At 29.1% G+C, this 21,315-nt stretch overlaps 1 protein-coding gene across 4 annotated transcripts in view; it reads right to left on the bottom strand.

The window, feature by feature from the left end:
- The window catches only part of LOC107436947 (potassium voltage-gated channel protein Shaw), a 279,381-nt gene that overhangs the window by 6,997 nt on the left and 251,069 nt on the right, over positions 1 to 21,315 (bottom strand). For all 4 annotated transcript variants that reach the window (XR_011636124.1, XR_006226018.2, XM_071177434.1 and 1 more), the window contains 3 exons: positions 21,062 to 21,264; positions 20,186 to 20,374; positions 9,132 to 9,661 (listed from right to left, as the gene is read on the bottom strand). Coding sequence is in view for 2 of the 4 variants with exons in the window: in XM_071177434.1 (XP_071033535.1) it covers positions 9,132 to 9,661; positions 20,186 to 20,374; positions 21,062 to 21,264 (922 nt within the window). In the remaining 2 variants the exon portion in view is untranslated. The remainder of the gene's footprint in view (positions 1 to 9,131; positions 9,662 to 20,185; positions 20,375 to 21,061; positions 21,265 to 21,315) is intronic.

Genomic DNA, 21,315 nt, shown 5'->3' with positions numbered 1-21,315 from the left:
ACAATTGAAGAAGGAAGAATTAAAAACGGAGGAATTTGAGCCATGAAGCTGAAGGTAGATTCAAAATATTTCTAATAATCACATTTCTCAGCTTTCTTCGGCAATCAAACGAATTTTGACGTTTCTACTTTTATCTTCTTAGTTATTGATGTGTCAGGGTATGATTTTTTTAATTTTCTTCTTATTTTTTTTATATTGATTTACAATCCTTATTGCATATGTAGTTTTGACTTTATTTATAGTAATGATTTTTGAAACATCATTTCCTGAAATATTAAATCCTCACATTGAAATAAAAACGTTCGTTGCGGAACAACTTGTATAAAAATTAAAAGCAAAAGTTTTTTTTTGCATTCTAAAACGCAAAATTATTAGTTCGAAAAGTTAGCTAAATATTTATTATATAACTATATTTATTTATTACAGTGTATAGTTCAATATAAGAAATGCAGTTTTTGATTAATCAGAAATTTAAACAAAAATTAATTTGAATATGTCGAATTAAAATTTGAAATACATTTCCACTAAAAATATGTGTTCCATCACAAAATGTTCCACAATCAAGTTGTGTTATATTTCATAACTTTCAGTGTAGATTAAATCAAAGATATTTTCGTTCAATTATAAAAATTACACAAAAGAAGGCTTAAAGTTTAAGAACTTATAAAATTCCCTATCTCTATGAATTTCATGAAGGAGTATTTTTGTCATTGTTAATTAATAACTCCCGAAAAGGATTAATTTAAATCCATGTGAATGCAATTATCTAATTATGTTTATTGTTAGCAGAAGAGAAATATCAGATGGCACAAAAACAGTAATTAAATACATTTTTAGACAATGGAGTATAAAATTTTTTTTAATGCATTTCTAATCTTACTTTTAATGTTTATATGCATTTATCGAATCCTTACCGAATGCCTCACAGGAATATTTCTACATTAAATAAGATTAAAATAGATATTTCTTTTTAATTTTGAGACGCAGAAAATCATTCTTTTACAAAGGGCTGATTTTTCAGATTCCAGTTTAAAGGTCACTATCTGAAGTAGTTACTGGGTTTCTTAATGAGTAATTTTGAAATATACTCATTAAGAAAACCCCAAAAATTCCCTTATAGTCTAAATAGCATCATGTTCTTGAACAAATTTAAATCACGAAATTTTCCAGCTGGAATGACGTTAAGAATATTCTTACAGCAAATTACCTTTCAGAATCTCTATATAAAAAGCGGGATTCATCCAAAGCACGTAATTTTTACATATTTTCATGACTAGACAATTATTCTGTACCCTATACCAACATTCTTGTTATGAGAAACTATCAATGTAAAGTATGGAAAAATTATGTTTGATATGAGATTAGTTTATTTATAGTTTCTCATTAAGATTTTTCACTGCATTAAAAAATTTTCTCCTCTAAGGAAAGATAAAATCACACTGAATCATAAGACCGTATTTTTTTGCGTATACAATTCAAATTTTTTTTTCTTGTATGTAATACGAAATTTGTTCTTCGTGTGTTCCACTTATGGTTTTATAAAAATAAATTAAGTACAGTTTTTTCTAAATTTATTGTTATTTTTTTAGAACTCTGCATTATAAATTTTACATTAATTAACTTACATGTAAACGTTTCAAATAGTTGTTTCGAATTTAATGAATCTCTTTTGTGCTTTACGTTTTGACTTGAAATAAAATGTTAAAATCTATTTGTGTTTATTTTAAGTTTGTTACTCTCAAGTTTGTGACAATATGAAAGTATTTTACATTATCTAACAAATTTAATCAAACACACGAATATAAGAATTCAGATTATCAGTATTATAATTATATTTTGTGACTAATTATTATTTAATATATTACAATCAGAGTCAGAACCATATCACCTAGCATAGATTTTACAAAGCTTATAGTTTTCGACAATTTCTTTTTCACTATATCATAAATTTTTTTTGCTCGAGAACTTATTTTTTAAGCTTTTGCTTCGATACTCATGGATTGTATAAGGGACTAAGAAAAGTAGACTTTAATGATCATTTCAAAACTAGCTTTTTTTTTCTCTTTTATTTTGATAAAGTATCTATTAAAAAAATATGACAAGAATCCAAATCTCGTTGGAAAACATCTTTGGATATAAACCTCTTGTTTAAGTCTTGCGTCGTTGTTTCTGGAATTTTTTTCTTCTATAGATTTCTTATTCATTATTTTTTAACTTGAAAAAAAGTATCTTTATCGTCGTATGAAATATAGTCCTTATTTTTATCTTTTCCTACAGTTTTGAAATCTAAAATTTTACTTGATTTGATTGCATTTTTCACTGCTTCATTTAATTATTGTTATTAACTACTGTAGTTAAATTCATAATTGACGTGTTTTGACTCCTTTTGTACAAGTTTTAAAACAGTTATCCGTTTCAATTAATCAATATTTTAAATACACAAGTATGCTAAAACATGCAATCCACGTTGAGTGTGAAGAATGTTGGTAAATGGGGAAATTTTCTGTGTACATAAATTCCCATTGCTTATATAAAAGCAAATTTGTTTGCAATCTGTGGAATAACAAAAGTTAATTCCCGAAACATTCTTAATTCAGAAACTTTTAAAAGCACTCGCTGGCTGTCTATCAGCGCGTATTTAAATACTGTAAGTTAAGTACTGTAATTTCGCAGTAGGTAGATACATTTAGATTTATCCTTTTACAGATTTCAATAAGCTAACCATTTCGTATGTATTTTAAATTTAAACAAGTTTCTATGGCCTATTTATTTTCGTTGCTTCGATAGACTTATGTTATTATATTAAAGTCAGATGCCGTGACGCATTGTATAAAGTTATTAATATTGCCGTTTTTTTTAAAAAAAAAGGAAATATAGAAATATTCAAGAAATCATGACACATTTCATCTAAATAAAAAGACGACAATTGGGTTTGGATTAAGTTTTATATATCTTTCATAATCTAAATATCTGTTTTATATTTCATTAAAAGTGGTTACACTAAATAATGTGTAAATCACTTACCACGACAGCTAAATTGGGCATACTTATAATATTGCAGGAAAGAAATAATCGAACATTAGCACTTGACAAAGAAGATAGATATACGGAAGGTAACAAATAGGATGAAAATTACAGCTCTCAGTATTAGCCTAAAATATTAAGGATCAATCAGTAGTTAAAGTGATGGATATGTCTGCAATTCTACAGACCAGAACATTTTCCTTGTCATTTCTATTCTGTGGGAGCTACAATACGTTTACGCAAACTTATTACACTGTCAGAAATAAAATTTTCACTTTCGATAATTTTGAGAATCAGTTCGTCACGAAATCACGTGAAGTTTAACTATTTGTGATAACATTCATGCATAGCTCTTAAATGTTATAGCTATTCTTTTAAACATATTTCTATAAATTAAAAAAGTTTTCTTTTTAATACCTGACGCAAACATAAATCTAAACATTTAATTTTGTATTTTTTTTCACTGTTGCAATATTCCAAGACATCTATCTACAACAAAGTTATCCTGTACAAAGAGAAAAGTAATTAACTTTTCAAAATATAATAAGGCTATTCTTCACTGAAGAATTCTGAAGGATTATAGCGAGATTCGCATAATATGACACTCAAGGAAAAATTATCACTTAACAATCAACTCCAGGACTTCTTTGTACATCAGAAGGCACTTAGGCAAACACTTAAGAGTTTCTACCATCGATTATTCTCTGAGTTTGGGGTAACTACATGGGTTGTTAGCTTTACAAAATGAACTTTTATCCGGAATGTATTATATTTTGTTTATCAGTTTTAATTAAGTTCATGTTTGGCAAATTTCAAGAGAAAAATCAATCTGAATCTACACTTGGGGTATCCGAATACGTTATGAGATGGAATTTTGAAATAATTAACTGCATATATTATATACTAAAACATATATTGATCATTATAAATTAATTTCGCATGTTTAAATTGTGGGAATAGGGTGAAAATTGTCAAAACTCTATTAAATATGACACATTATTTTGTTAAAAAATATTTCCTTATTTCTTCAATAGTGCTTGTTAATAATGGGCATAAGTATAGATAATTTAGACAAAATGATAATATTTAAGTAATTTGTAACAAATATCTTAAAAAAATAAAATATACAATTTTTAAAAAATATGTCTTTAAAATCAAAACAAAGATAATAGTCTGATTATTCTGTGTGTAGTCTATACTTTAAATGTACATGGAAAAAGAAAAATTTCTACTAAATGGGGCAAACAAGTTTTAAGATATACTGTAAAATACATCTTTTAAATTTACAGAAAAAAAAACTGTCAGCTAAGGTTGCAGAATAAAACCGTTTATTTCTAGAAAAAAATGTTATTTGAAATTGGACCCCTGTTTAATAGATAAGCACTGTTATTTTTACGAATAAACTTTGTTATTTTAGCAAATAATCTATTTTATTTTAACAATTTTTTTAAGAATTTTAACGACAAAAAAGCCTTTATAAAATAACTATGTCAGTATTGTCGTCTGTATGTTGCCAAGATTCAAACACGGATTCACCTCATTGGTATAATTGTGCCAAGTAATATTAAGTGGCTAAAACCTTGGAGCACTTTCCTGACCTAACTGTAGAGACCATATTTCCCAGATTGAGGCTACCCCCTATATTTTGAGGGTCAGAAATCCAAATCCGTAAAAGAAATATAATTTATTCAGTGACAGTACGTTTTTGTGTCTTATTTCGAGTCTTAAAATATCGTCTAAACTTATTAATTTGCTTATTTGAGGTCCCCTGCTAGCCATTAAGATTGAGTTTCAGCGTGAATATCCGATCATTTAATCAAAAGTTATTCAAGGTGGTACGTTTTCTTTTGGCGCACTGTGCATCTAAAGAAAAGAATCGTATTTTTTTTGTCATCCAGCATATATTTAAGGTACTTTTTACAAACAAAAATACGGTCATTCGCAGGACACTTAAGTGAAATGTCCTGGTATCAGTTCCAATCATAAGTATAAATACATAACAGGCGTGTCACCGTGATCCCCTGGAGATTGAGGCGAGTGCTCTTTGTAATATCCCTATGCACTAAGAAGTGATTTATCCAGGACATTTATTGGACTTTATGGCACTTACTGCATTAAAGATTCAATGAGAAAAGAACGTATAAGATGGTTAATTAGGATTTATAAGGGAGATCTTCCCGTCTGAGGGGAACGTTTACGCCGAGTAATCACTCACTGCTTGCTACGTTCTTAATCCAGCAGCAACCCTTTTATTTACAGCACTTCCTCAAAAGGGGTAAATTGCTGGGCAATTAGATAGTATTACATTTGATGTGACACACTTTTTTATAACAAAAACTTCAAGTCTTTTTTAAATATTCATATTTTATAAATTATGGTGATCTGTATGGTAGCCCTAAAGGAATTCACCTCTTGTTTGCGTCGCTTATCAACCCCCACAATTTCTTCATAAAATTATTCTTGTTTCGTGTCGACAGGGGCGTCAAAGGCGCTATTGAAAGGATGTTAAATGTGCTGTTTGAAAAATTATTCCAATATCTGTTGTTGTTTTTTTAAATTTTTATTTCTTATTTATTTTATTTTTTCTAATTTTACAATTACAGTTTTCAACATAAATTTGCTAAACTATTCTTTTAAATTAAATGCTTGGACACAATTATAATTATACAAGAAAACCTTCCTAGCGACAGTTAGAAAAGTTAATTTTTAATATAGCCTTACAATTTTAAATTAATTTACAATTTGAATCTTATTACTTTAATTTAATGCAAGCAAAATTGCATTAAAATTATTATGAAAGTAAATAAATTTTTTATCATTTAATAAAGGCATAACTTAAGATAAATATCTTCATAGTAAAATTTTGTACAATAAAGTAATATCACGTTATTACTGTATAGTGTGAGGTTAACACTTTTAATTTTAAGTGTTTAAGTTTGAGTTATAAAAAAAAATCATAAATGTAACAATTACGGGGAATAACGGGAATAACAGAGAAGGGGTTATAAACAAATATTACTGAATAACACTCGCGAATAAATATTACATATAAGCAAAAGATAAAGAAATGTATAAACACCGATAAAATTTTTTATTAATTTTATGTTGATGAGAGAGAATATCTAAATAATCTTTTTTTCTTATTTAATGATCTTGTCATCTGATTCTTTGCCCTTTGAGAATGCACGAAACAGAAAAACCATTTTTTTTAAAATCTAAAGATATATGTCATATTATTTCAGTTTTTCTGATAATATGAGAGACATCTTTGAAATATGTATCTAAGTAATTTCAAAATTCATATTTATTCGTAGCAGAACATTCTTAAAAATGCCCAAAACAAGAATTATTTATTTATTGTAATAATATTACTACATTCTTTTAAACTCGATTTTGTATGTGCAACGATTTAATCTGGAAATCGAAGGCTCCACTGCTTTCCGATTGGTTACAAAGCTCAAATTTTAAATATAACTCCAATTACGACAGCAATGCAAGTTTCAAACATTTTTTAACTGACACAAGCAGAATTTATCGTCATTTTGAAGTCGATCAAATTTTCGACCTCTTTGTGATTATCTAAACCTCATACATTTTATCTTGAATAGTCATTGAAATAGTCATTCAATAAACTTGAAATAATCATTCTTCGTTACCATAGTCTCCGCCACAGGTCCAGAGGAATGTCTGAAGGAGTTTTTATTTTAGGTTTGCGGTAAAGAGGCATTGTTAAGAAAAACTTTTCTTTCTTCCTCCATGAATGGATCTTCTAATTTCATCTTAGAGAATCATGAAATTTAACTACCATTATACTTTCTGAAAGAGATTCAAGTCCAGCACGTGTTTTATTCAAGAAGTAAATTATTTTATTTCGCATCTACTCTTTAACATGTAACATATTTTTTATGTTTAAAATATAACTTTGATTGATTTTAGCGAAAGCTAATTTTGCTACCATGATCTTCGATCATGGTAGCAAAATGCTTCGATTTAAAAAAATAATGATTTGAACTAAATTAATTATATTGAATTTTAAATTGTTGTATTGCATTTATTATTATTATAAATTATATTATTTAGCTCTTATACATCAAAACTACTGAATATATTACCTGTACTTCTCAAAAGATAAAATATTTTATGTTAACTAGCAGTACGGCCTGGTCAGGGTCAGTAATATGACCACACTATTATACCATACCTAGCAATCACCAACTAGGATTCAACATAATGTTTTATTTTTACCTAAAAGCTGTTATTGTTATATTATTGTCTTATATAAATGATCGCTGATGGAAATTTCGACCAGCCAAAGTGATCAAAATATTTCTGAAGTTCTATGTCTGATTACAATGCTGTTTAAATGGTTTCTTAACTGCTACCATCAGAATTTATAACCAATAGGAATTAAGGAATCCTACTACCTTAAAAACGAGTATTTCAACAAAAAAAAATCACGTTTTTGTTTTATTGTCTTACAATAATATCCATTTCTTCTAGTTTTCAAAACTGTTTTGTTTTTAAATGTGCATCAAATATAACTTTAGTTTACAGCAATTTTAGTAATAGATGATAGTTGTCAAACTTACTGAAAGTCACAAATGAAGTTTCGATTCTATTTCTATTTTTGTGAATATTTCTCTGCAATATTTAATTTTATAAAGATCCTAAACTCTCATCTAATAATCTAAATTATATTTTACTAAGATTTTGCAGTTTTTTGTCACTGTTTGTTGGCACCGCAGGGAAAGGTTTAAATGTTCGCAGTTCTATTATCTTTAATTCATCATTTAATAAAAAATATTTTTTTTCTAATTATTTACAAAATTTATATTTAGTTTCATTTTTACGTATATTAAATCATAAAAATATGTTAAGATTGTCGTTTATCAAAAATTGTTTCAGTGTTGAATGCTAAATAAGTTATATATTCTTGACGGTATTTACAAACTACTTCAAAATTTTTCTATGGAAAACTTCAAGCATTGATTGATATTTACTAATTAGACCGAAATCTTAATGAAAAGTTCTGTGAATGATAAATTACAAATGTCACTCCTTTTCTAATCCGTACAAGCGAATTTTATTTCTATTTTACTGTCAAAAAAATTTATAATCATTCTTTCTTTCTGCTCACATCTCATTTGGAACTTGTGACTGGCAACAGTTAAGGGAAAAAATATATTTTCTTACATGTTACAAAAAGATTTATTTCCGTTTCATTACCGATTGAAACTTTGATCTCTTTTCGACATGAAACGAACTAAAAAGAAGAAAACAATAAATGAAACAAATTGAAAATTTTAAAATCTCTGTTTCGAAAGTTGGCTGTAAAGGACATAATAATTGCTTTTTTGTCACACCTCGAAAGAAAAAAAAAACTCCAGTATTATATCTTTGTAATTAATTTTTCTTTGAATGAATTGATAATATACTTCCCTAACAATGTTTTAAAAGTAATACGTACTATATTGTTTGCTTCGAATTTTAAAAAATTAGAATTTTAATTCCTCTAAAAACACTAATTTTATAAATTTTATTTCATTTCATTACTTATTTTTGCACATTGGAGGTTAAGTGTACTTTGGTTATGGGTTGTGGTATTATATATTCTAAATTAATTATATAAACTGTAATTCCTAAAATACTTCAAGATACGTAATGATTTAGAACCTTTCTATTTCTAAATTATATCCAAATCTAGTCTAATAATCCAAATCTAATATCCAAAATATTTTAACCCTAGAGATTCTGATTTGAAGTTTATAACCATTTTTGTTACTTTACAGCAAAATATTCCAGTTTTACCAAATGCTAATCAATAAGACAAAAATGGTTACAAACCGCATCTAATGCTTTACATTTGAGGATGTTTATTAAACCATAATAACATAATATTTTATCCTATTTTGAAGGGAAGTTGTATGTTTGGAATAGAGTATTCAGTATGACGATATAAATAATTTAGTTTCAGTAGTCAATAGATAATTTTATTAATTAAATTTAGTAGTCAGTAGATAATTTTTTCTGGTTCGATCAAGATAAGATATTGAGGTAATACTGTAATGCTTATGGTATTGAAATAGAAGATAGCGATTTATGCTTACCTGTTTTGTTACTGTAATCCTTGAGTGCAGCAGGATGGTGATGTTTAATGGCATTCATTCTTCTGTGATGGAGTCCACCCCCGGCAGCGCCTCCGGGCCTCAGGGGCCTCACCCTCACTTGCTCTACGGGCAGGACTCTTCTTCTCTGCTTGGGCAGTTTTTCACGAGCCTGAGTGTGCGAATAGAACATCGTGAAATTAGACACTATTACTGGTACAGGGAGGGCGATGGTAAGCACGCCGGCAAGGGCACACAATGCACCCACCAACATGCCCACGTATGTCCTAGGCACCATATCCCCGTATCCCACTGTGGTCATGGTGACGATGGCCCACCATAGTCCCTCTGGTATGCTGGTGAAATCGTTGTTAGGATTGGCCTGAAGCCTTTCGGCGTAGTAGACGAGAGAGGCAAAGATGACAATACCCAGAACGAGGAAGAAGACGAGCAGGAAGAGTTCTTTGGCACTCGCCTGGAAAGTGTGGATGAGGATCTTGAGTCCGCGAGAGTGCCGAGTCAGTTTGAAAAGCCTAGAAGATTGAGGAGTTATTAAAAATACTGGGATAACTTTTTTTTGGACATGATACATTGTTCAACATGCAGATTTTTGCCTAGCCACTTTATGCTGAGTAATTACACACACTGACAACTTACATACAAAGGAAAAGCGCTGTCATTGATAGTTTGAGGCAAACATTTTGGCGATCTTAGTGATGTTTTTGGAGACAAGAGCCTTATCTTCCTTCTCGAAGTTTTGAGGTTGCTTATACGTTAGGAAGCAAGCTATCCGAGAATTCACTGGAAGCTGGACAAATTTGTTCATACAAAAACAGTATGTGATGGACCATTTTGAATTTGATGTATGAATCCAGCACTTTTGGCTTATACAGATTCACTTATTTACATCGAAATGTTCTACTCAGTGCTTATACTTGTTCTCCAATGTTATTCTTGAGTTTTTATCAGTACTGGTTAATCCTTCACTCATACCAAATTTTCATAAAAGAGCTATGATGCAAAATAAAGTTTAAGGAACTTTTCTGATAAATTTTAATAATTATGAAAATAATTAAGAATATTTATTGCTTTTAATCCTTGAAGATCGTATGGGACAATATAATGGCTATCTGCTTTTTTTTCTTCCGAAGAATGAAATGTTTCGCCAAAATATATTCAAAAATTCGCAAAAACGGGTACTTCTCGGATTTAACAGGCATTCACACGAAACACCTAAGTAACTTACTATCTTCATGAAAATAGCTGTATTGTTTTCTCTAAAAACTATCTCTTGAAAACACTTTTATCACTGATTTTATTTTCGAAAGCTCTCCATTGTTGTTTGCAAAGAAATATCTATAGCTATACATTAAAAATTCTTTATTTAATGTTTCAGATAGAAAATATAAAGAATTACTTGCATTTACAGGGGTGGGAAAACATACGAAGACTACAGTTTATTCATGGGATTGTGTGACAAAAAAAAATAGTGAATAACCCGTAAAATCTTTAATAGTAAGGTAAAAACAAGAAAAATAATTTCATATCGTATTCATAGATGTTTTTATAATTTGAATATACAACAGAAATCTTTGTCCTATCTCTAAATGACTAAGACATGATCGAGGATAATCCATTCGGGGACAATCGGGATTTTATTGCATTCCGATAAGAATGGGATTGAAACAATTAATCGATGATGAGTACAGGGGCGTACGCAAGGGGGGGGGTTTAGGGGTTTAACCCCCCCCCTGAGCTCAGACAAAGTGAATTTACAAAATAATACAGACAAAAATAAAAATTTTAGTAGAAATTATGCGGGTTATTATTTTTTAAGACTATATATTTTTATTTACCTTATGCCTACTTTTTTTTTCTCACGGTATTTCTCACAATACTGATAAAACATTTACTATAATAGGGTTGTATTTTTGAAACCAAATTCACGTGATACTGTTACGGGCGAGCCCCGATCTCTGGTTCCTTTCTGACCAGCCAGTCGCGATAGTTTTCGAGACTGGCTGGCATTCGCGAGGTCTGGAATCCTAGACGTTCTGTCGTCTTTGAGACAATTCGAGAATTTTGTAGATGCGGTTAAAAAAAATTATATGAAAGGGGGTTACATTTATTTTCGATTTTAGTCAGACTAAGAGTTATCTCTGCCGCTTGTCCTTCGGACCTTGTTTCTAAATCTGTTTTGTTTTGGAGACTCTGTGCTCGTTGAAGTTATTCATTCCAGCTCGAAACTGAGATCGTAGCTTAGTGGATATTTCTGTGCCAATATATATGTATATATTTTTGCTGTTCTTGGATCTTTAGGATGTCTGAAAGCAAGAATTTAACAATTTTTAATTACTTTGAGAAAAAATCACGACCTGAAATTAGTGAGGTGACAGCATCTAGTACCAATGTAAGTTTTTCTGTTGAACAGAAATGTGATACTTCCGTTGAAGAAAACGTTTCTAGCTTCAATTATTTTTTTCTTTCTATAAAATTTATTTCGTCTATAACGAAAAAATCGACGCACCAAGAAGGAGTTGTCCGATTGAAACGAAAATTGGTGGATAGGANTTTTTTTATTGAAATGTTAATTAAGGTGTCCTCTTACATATTCGGTTAATAATTTTTATTTGTTTAAACAAAATTACTTTGTTACAATATAATATTCTAATACCAAAAAAAGTACTTACGTTGCGTGAAAATATCTTTTGCGATGTAACTCTTTCAAAAGTACATAAAAATGGTTGCCAGCAGGGGTGTACATGTAGATTTATTAAATACACCTTGTGTACCACCTAGGAACCAAATCTAGAACCCGACACTCGAAATTTTTGCTCTGTTACAATCGTACCCTGTTACAATTGACCCCACTCTCCCCCACTTTTTTTTGAACATGATACATTGTTCAATATGTTGAGTTTAGCCCAGCCACTTTATGCTTAGTAATTACACACACTAACGACTTACATTCAAAGGAAAGGCGCTGTCATTGATAGTTTGACCAACTTGACAAACATTTTGTCAATTTTAGTGATATTTTTAGAGACAAGAGCCTTATCTTCCTTCTCGAAGTTTTGAAGCTGCAGATACATTAGCAAGATATCCGAGAATCCACTGGAAAATGGACAATTTTGTTCATACAGCTACAGTATGTGATGAACCATTTTGGTTTTGATGTATGAATCAAGCACTTTTGGCTTATTCAGAATCACTTATTTACATCGAAATGTTCTACTCAGTGCTTATATTTGTTTTACAGTGTTATTCTTGAGATTTTATCAGTGCTGGTTAATTCTTCACTCGTACAAAATTTTTCATATAAGAGCTCTGATGCAAAATAAAGTTTAAGGAACTTTTCTGATAAATTTTAATAATTATGAAAACAATTAAGAATATTTACTGCTTTTAATCCTTGACGATCGTATGGGACAATATAATGACTATCTGTTTCTTTCTCTCCGAAGAATGAAATATTTCACAAAAATATATTCGAAAATTCGCAAAAACGGGTACTTCTCGGATTTAACAGGCATTCACATGAAATACTTAAATAACTTACTATCTTCATGAAAATAGATGTATTGTTTTCTCCAAAAACACTCTCTTGAACGTTTTATCACTCATTTTATTTTTCCAAGCTCTCCATTGTTGCTTGTAAAGAAATATCCATAGCTAAATTCTATATTTAATGTTTCAGATAGAAAATGGGCAGAATTACTTGCAGGTGTGGGGAAACATAAGAATACTACAGTTTATTCATGGGATTGTGTGACAAAAAAAAAACTGTGGATAACCCGTAAAATCTCTAAAAGGTAAAAACAAGAAAAATAATTTTAGATTGTATTCATAGATGTTTTTATGAATTGAATATACTGCAGAAATCTTTGTCCTATCTCTAAATGACTAATACATGATCGTGCATAATCAATTCCGGGACAATCGGGATTTTACTGCATTCCGATAAGAATGGGATTGAAACAATTAATCGATAATGCGTGTTTCATGTAATTGAAGAATATTACGAAAGACTGCTACACCTGTTATCGTCTAATGTGTCATGTTTTGTTCAAATGATATTGATAGTCAAAAATTGAGATTATTGTTTGCAAAAATAATTGTTCCATTTTAGAATAATCATATTTTATGAAATCCTTTACTTTAAAATAAATCCCTATTTATTAAAATTTCGAAAAGAATCGCTATTTTAAAAAACAAAATGTGACAGGACTTTTAAACTGAGGATACAAAAATGATGCTTTTTAAAAAATACTTACGACGATAATTAATTATTTTCTCCGGAAACACCTTTATTTTAAAATTCAATTCATTAGTTTCTCAGAAAAACTGCTTTACAGGTGACAAAAATGGACTTCAATCGTATATACATATTATTACCTGATTTTGAATAAATTAAAAAAAAACTAATTTGTATACACCATAACAAGATTAAAAAAAAATTCTAAAAAAAACTTGAAAGTAGAATGTTTAGCTTTTCAGAAATAGCATCTATTTTTAAATTGGGTTAGAAAACCCTTTAATTGAAAGCTTTCTTTCAGCTCTTTTTTATTTTAAAATTTTTTTTTTGTATAGTACTTATTTTAAGTTAATTTTTTAACCCAGAAATTGTGAGATTTTCTTTTATGATACAAAAACAACCTGTAGAATTAATGTACTATTAAATTAGTATTTCGAACAAATATAATTTTCTCCTAAGCGTAAAAGGTGTTTTTAAGTTAAATTTTTATGAACGAAATTAACTTAATGAATGAGTATTGAGGAGTATGCGTGATTTTTAAGGATAGAAAAAAAGTGATGAATATGTGCATAACAATGCATTGTAGAGTTCTAGTGAATGCTCGTGATTTCTATAGGCTTCTGATTTAATTTATTAATATTCATTATTCATTTTAATGAGTATTATTCAAAATAAAGATAAAGTCAAGTTAGGAAAATAACCTGAGCAACAAAAAACTGTTTAGAAAATTTAAAAAAAAAACGAACATATTCATTTTAAGAAATTACATTATATTTTTTAACAGTTTAATTTAATGGTAATGCCCTTTAGGCAAGTAGATTTATTGCGATCTTTTTATGTTTATTAAGTGCGCTTTATTTCGTAGTGCAGTAACGTAAAGCTTCTTAAGCGGTGTGTTTTACGAGCAATTACTTAAAAATGCTGGGAGTTTATTACTATTTGTAGCGGTATTTTAAGCACCATATCATAACTTTTATGGTTTATCTTTGATATTTCACGTATTAATTACCAACTGTTGTTGATGAGAAAAATATTGTTGGGGAAGTTTCCGTTATATCAGAAATTGAATAGTTCAAAATGTTATTTGTGATAAGTTTAAAGTTTATAATGTTTTTCAACTATTGGTACTTTTTACCACGGCATGCTAATTTTCATTAAAATGGTAACGAAGTTGTAATATGCTACCTACTTAAACAAAGAAAACAATTCCTTAAAACCAGCTATAAATTGTTTTTTTGTCAAATAATTTAATATCAGTTATCTCCTGAAATTTTTTATTGTTCTGGAAGTTTCAAAATTTAAGAATAAAACTGGCAATTATAGATGTTTTAAAAATAAACGATGATTTAAAAAAAAAAACAAAGAAAAAAAGAAAGAAAAAAAAATGAACGGATTATTGCATACTGCTTAAAGAGCCACATTATTTTAAAGTTTTAAAATTAATTTCATAGTCTGAAAACAAATGGAATTGATGACTCAGAAAAGCTTTAAATGTTGAAACAATGTTTACAAAATTGCATTGTATTTAGCAACAATGTAGCTGCTTAAGGAACCACATTATTTTAAAGTTCTAAAATTAATTTTATAGTCTGAAAACAAATGGAATTGATGACTCGGAAAAGCTTTAAATGTTGAAACAATGTTTACAAAATTGCATTGTATTTAGCAACAATGTAGCTGCTTAAGGAACCACATTATAAAACTAATTTTATACTCTGAAAACAAATGGAACTGATGACTCAGAAAAGCTTTAAATATTGAAACAATGTTTACAAAATTGCATTGTATTTAGCAACAATGTAGCCCAGTCTAAGGACAGAATTAACTGACACCAATTTATATATTTTAGTTAGAATGGTTTGAAATGCAGTGTCATCAGAACCATCTACCAAATTTTTATAATTTTATAACTATGCTGGAATGAAAATCTGTTTCCCTCAATATAACGTAGCCTTAGCCATCATCTTCCTTTTTACATTAATTGATATGTAAATAGCCGTTTATTTTCAGACGCCTAGGGACAATTTTTGATACATTAAATTGCTCTCTACTTTGTTAAAGCGGACAGCAAGACCAAAGCAATTCCAATTTTAAAAATTTTGAAATCATTTGCACGATCGCATTCAATTTGCATTTTGTGTTTGTACAATATTGCAAACCAAACATTGCGCTTTAAACTTTTGAAAAACAATTTTTCTTCTTAACATAGTTTGACGCTAGTAATTTTCAAGAGCAATGGTTTTAAAGTATATATTGAAACTCGGAAAATAGAAAAATTGCAGCACTTTTACTTTAAAATGTCTGAAGAACAATCAATGTCTGAGCAATTCTTAACTGGAATTTCTCAAAACGAATTTATTCATATTTGCACACTTAATAACTTTTTCAATTTTCTATAAATTCAATTAAGCGTTTAACAGTATGTAAATAGTTAATATTATTGTATTTGCGAATAGAATTTTGTTAGTTTCGTTTATTAATTAAATTATAAACGTGGACTTTTAACAATAAAGTCTCTGAGAAATATCTATTATTTGTTATTTCTTTTAGTAATGATATAAATATTTTTAAAGTGTTTAAATTTTCTACTGATCAAGGACTAATCAATAGCATTCGTGTAGGACTTGCATTGTGAAAAAGTAATTATTAACTCTTTAATTTATTGCCTTTTAATAAAAAGGAGCCAACGACATGTTTTCTATGTATAATGTAAGTGTATTTTCTGTTTAAACATTTTTCAACGAAATATTTTTATAAATATTGTTTTTTACGTTGTTTTGTAAAAAAAATATAAATTCTATTTCTCTTGATTTAATCTAAATTGGTGAAATATAACGCATTTACGAGAAAATAGATATCAACTTAATAGAAGAAAACTAAAAACACTTTCTTTTTCCTATCCTTTCTTTCATTTCTTTTTCTAAGAAAGTTTTTCAATTAGTTCTAGCTGTTATGAACACGAAATTTGGTATGTTCTACATTTACAAAACTTTCTCTGTAACTGACAAATAAATCGTAGCAAATAAAAGAGGCAATTAATTTTTAAAATATCATATTATACGAAAATTTATTTGACTTGCAACGAATTTTAAAAAAAAGTAAGTAACATTAAAAACCTGAATCTAATAAAACAAAAATGCAATGCCTACTGAAAATGAAATTATTAAAGAAACAGTAAATATTATTTTAAATATGTAATTTTATTGTAACAATAACTAGCATTAGAACAGATAAATGTAATTATAATTAGATTAATAGAACCAGTAAATCATCAGAAGATAACATTTTGTCAATGAAACTAATAAAGAAACATTTGCAGATAGTTTTATGGGTCAATGCATTTTCATTGTAGGTATTATGTATTTATACATTCAAAACAATGTGCAAATTTAAGATTCTCGAGTACCAAAAACATAAGAAAAAAGGAAGTTAAGATCGATTTTAGCTTGACATAAGATAAAGTTAGTCGCTAAATATTTTTTCCCTTGTGTTAACAGGTCACGTAGTTGAGAAATTTCTCTTGCTTCCCATTTCACGGTGGATAAAGCTAAAAAGCATTTGCTGGTTATGTTTGTTCTTTTTCTTTTCCTTGTGCAGTCTCATCATTCTCCTATCATTATTCTTAAACGCTTTTAAAAGAGCCATGGCGAGGTTTGGAATTTCTGAAGAAGTTTTTGCTCCAAATGAGGACTTGTTAGCCACGTGGAAAGTATTTGGTTCCTATCAAATATATGAGCATATCCATTGTGTTTCATCAATACCACTTTTGTATTTAGGGCTTATATGTGATCTGGTTTTAATACTTTCTGAATAACTTACGTATGCTGTTTTGAGTTAAGGCTGAATATTTTCTACGTCATTAGAGAAAGAAAATGTATGGTCAAGGTAGTTTGGATGTTGGGCTCGGAATCGTGAGTTCAAATCACGCCGACCGAACAATTCTCGTGTTTAAATGGTGACTGGAGCCAGTTAAATCTGTTGGAGGTTCGTTAAATCTTAAAAATCCTTCAAGTTCCCATAACAAATTTATCCCATGATAACAATGAGTTCCCTTAACAGATCAATCTCCAATTCAGTATCCATGGGGGTACTGAATGGGGATAGATTATTCTCTGGTCATGCCAAAATTACGATCATGTTTGAATGAATGGAGTATGAATGGGTCTTCCCTGTAATATGGGCTATGACGTGTGTGTGGCTGAAATCATATTCTTGATCATAGATGGCACCACTGAAAAGCAAGAAACGTATACCTCTACCTTAAATTTGCTTGGTTTCTCATTGCAGGCTTGTTGGTATTGGCTGGTGGCATAAGAAAAACCAACAACAAAATATTTAAATAGGGTTTTATTTATTTGTCACTTAGTGTCAAATGTTATTTAGTTTGTTATTTAGTGTTATTAACATGTTTGTTATTAGTTTGTTATTAACATTTGTTATTTAGTGTCAATCAGGTCTGATTTATTACAAAAAACCTCAGATTTATCTCAAAATTTTCTTATTTATGTAATTAATGTTGTCTTCATCAATTTCATAAATTTGTATAATTATACCTAAATCTTGTATAATTAGTATATAACTTACATTACTTATATAATAAATTTGTATAATTATACCATTATTCTTTAGGTTATCTAGAACTACTTTAATAAAACAGAAGTAAACTAAAACAAACATTTTTTCTTTAATTATTGACGACAAACTACTTTCGAAATGTAGTTACTACTTCATTACTTTTAGAAAACGAACTGCACAGGAGAACTTAAGTTACGCCCGGGTCAAAATGGTCTCTAATAAAATTAGACTTATTTTAACATGAGTAATTATTTGGAAATATTTTTACGAGTAATTATTTTATGAGTAATTATTAGGAAATATTTATGTTTACACGAGCCAGTTTGTTATTCTGAACCATTTTTTTTAAAAATTTGTTCTTTCAACAGTCATATTTTTATACTTATCTCAACAACAAATATAATTTAAGAAATGTTATAGAAATTGCCAAATATTTGCGAATATGTTAATTGCTCTTTTATTTCTCTTGGAAATAATGTACATTGAAAATTAAAGCCATTGAATATGACCCCCTTCCATTGAAATAGCATCAATGTGAGTGTACATACATTTGCATTTGTAAGTGTGGCCAAAGTGATAAATTGCCAATTATTTGTAATGGCTAGTTTAAATCTTAGAAATGAGCCATTCTTATTAGCATAATGGAGCATTCTAATTGCCTCAATTGACGGATTCGCGAAAATTTGTACCAACTAGATAAAAAAAATCGTAGCATTTGAATTTTGAATCCTTATTAAACAAACACTAAAAGTAGTTACCAGAGATAGACTCAAACTGTTTATTTTGTATTATACTACTTACTACAGTACTTTAAAAAAAACTGCACTACACTACACTATAAACTACGAAAAAGTATAGTCATTACAGTAGTTTCGTTACTCGCAGTACGCTACTTCAGACTACTGATTTAAAATATTAAATCTAAAATAACGTCTGAAAAAACTTTTTTTTAATATTTATGGAAAGAATATGGAATATCCTAAAATTAAATCTATTTAAGAAACTAAAACCATAGTTTTTATTAGACATTACAAAAGGTGTTATTAACTTCTATTTACATCTATTCCTCAAATAGGGTAATACTGTGAAACTCTATTTTTCTGATATGATTTTTCAAGAATCTATTTATACTTATTTGAAGCACACCTCAAATATGCCACGTGATTATTCTGCTGCATCATTATTTCAAAAGTATTTTATCATTCATTTATCTGAATCTTTTTAGGAATATTTCTGGAGCAATTAGAAATCTGATGAATTTGAAGTAATGAAAGCATTACCTAATGTTTTTAATAGATTTGAAAAGTATAGTTTCAAAAATATAACACTTATGATTAAAAAATAATAAATCATAATTCAATAAAGCAACGAAATAAGTATAGAATGTATAATATTATTTTATAGTCGTGTAGCAACCATTTTTAACATATGCCTCATTATAATTCAGCTATATTGATAGAATATTTATGCATCAACTTATATAAAAGTTAATTACAGAAATCTTATATATTTGTAATTTTAATGGAGTTTTAAAAATATTTTCCTTGCTGGAATAGAGTCTGACGCCCGTTGGCTGAGTGGTAGCACTTCAAGCTCCCGTGCCACAGGTCCTGGGTTCGATCCTCGGGTCGGGCGACCCTTGGCTCAGCCTTTCATCCATTCAGTGGGTCGATAAATGAGTACCAAGCATGCTTGGGAACTAAACACTGGGGGTTTCGCGTTCTCCTGACCACCTAACCGGAACAATTGTTCCAGCACCCCAGAGCCCCAGGTCAAGAAAACTGAGATGGGCACAGTAGGCCTTGGACCCTCTGTGGGCTGTCGCGCCAATGAGTTTAGTTTACTTTAGAAGCAGAGGCTATTGATATTTCTACTCATTGCCTATCATTAGTTTTATGTCCAAAAATTATTATATACAAACCAAATTACGGTATAAAATAGTGGCACTTTAAATTCATCATCCATAAAATCAAATTTACAATAAAACCCATTTTTACCGTAAAATATTATACCTTAATGCTCACAGTAATACTTATTTAATTAGAGAAATTCATTGATTCTGCGATAATTATTACCATAAAAATACGGAAAATCAGGATTTTCGTTTCATAACATGATCCGGTAAAAATGGATTTCACGGTGAAAAGTTACGGCACTCAGAACTCCGGCACATTTCATCGTAATTTGATCTGGAAGTTTTTACAGTGTAATGAAAACTATGAATTACCTGAAAATTCGAATGATACTGAAAAAATCTAAAATATCTGCTTTTTCGAGATCTGATGCAAGTCTCTGTAAGAGCATATCTGAGTAGAAAGACATGGTGGCAATGAAATCAATGATGTTGATGGGAGCTGTCATGAATTCCATTTTCTTAGGGCTCACTAAAAACCTACAAACTATCTCAAAAGAAAACCTGAAAAAGAGGAGACGTTTCTATCAGTATTTAAATAAAACTTGAATAAAACAAATATGCAAGGATTCAGTTTTCACTCAGCATAAAATGTCTTAGAAACATTTTTATCTCACAAAAAGATTTCTATGATATTTTTTCAAACATAGCATTCTAATAGAATGAGAATTATTTCTGAAATGTTTATTTGGGACATTTCAATTTGGTTTCAAATATTCTTATTTTAAAACTTCTGAAGCATTAAGCAGAACGGAAAGTAAATCGTTATAAACTAGACAGTACTGAAAATTTATTTTCTGTTTCTTAGTTCTTACCGTTTTTCTGTTCTTTAGAACAGACCAATGAAAATTAATTCTTGTGATAGGACGGTTTTCGAGTATGGTGCTTTGTGAAAAAAAAATTCAATTATGAGTAATTAGTCAAATTTTATTAATCAGAAAAAAATGTAATCAGGATATGTAATCAGGAATTGTTTGATAGTTTAGTATTTAATATCTAATTTAATCAGTGTTCTTTCTAATAAACAGATGGCAGCACATTTTATTTATTTCCTATTTGTAAATAATTTAATTGTTTTTTTCTAAATGAATAACAATTAATGTATATATATATACACTAATACTGTTTATTATGGAGTTTTTCTTACTTTAAAAGAAGCTATAAATCTAAAGTTTAGAAATTAAAAATTACCAGGCATTGCAAACGCTTTCAACATAATAAAAGGCTTCATGTGCTTCTGTTTTCGTTTTATCCAACGTCCAAAGTATAGTACCATTAGGTGGCTGGTGAATCGTCCTGTTCACTATAACCGGAACCCGCATATTAGGATGAGTCTTTAAGCAAAATGTTACTATGGACACACAAATGAAAAACACAGATACTACAGCGACTACCTGGAAAAAAAGAATTTTTAAATTATAGAATTTTGCCAAAGGATTATATGT

This window comes from Parasteatoda tepidariorum, chromosome 2, assembly GCF_043381705.1.
Source record: "Parasteatoda tepidariorum isolate YZ-2023 chromosome 2, CAS_Ptep_4.0, whole genome shotgun sequence".
Lineage (NCBI taxonomy): Eukaryota > Metazoa > Arthropoda > Arachnida > Araneae > Theridiidae > Parasteatoda > Parasteatoda tepidariorum.
The sequence above is the reverse complement of the archived record's forward strand: the minus strand, read 5'-3'. Positions and strand labels throughout refer to the sequence as shown.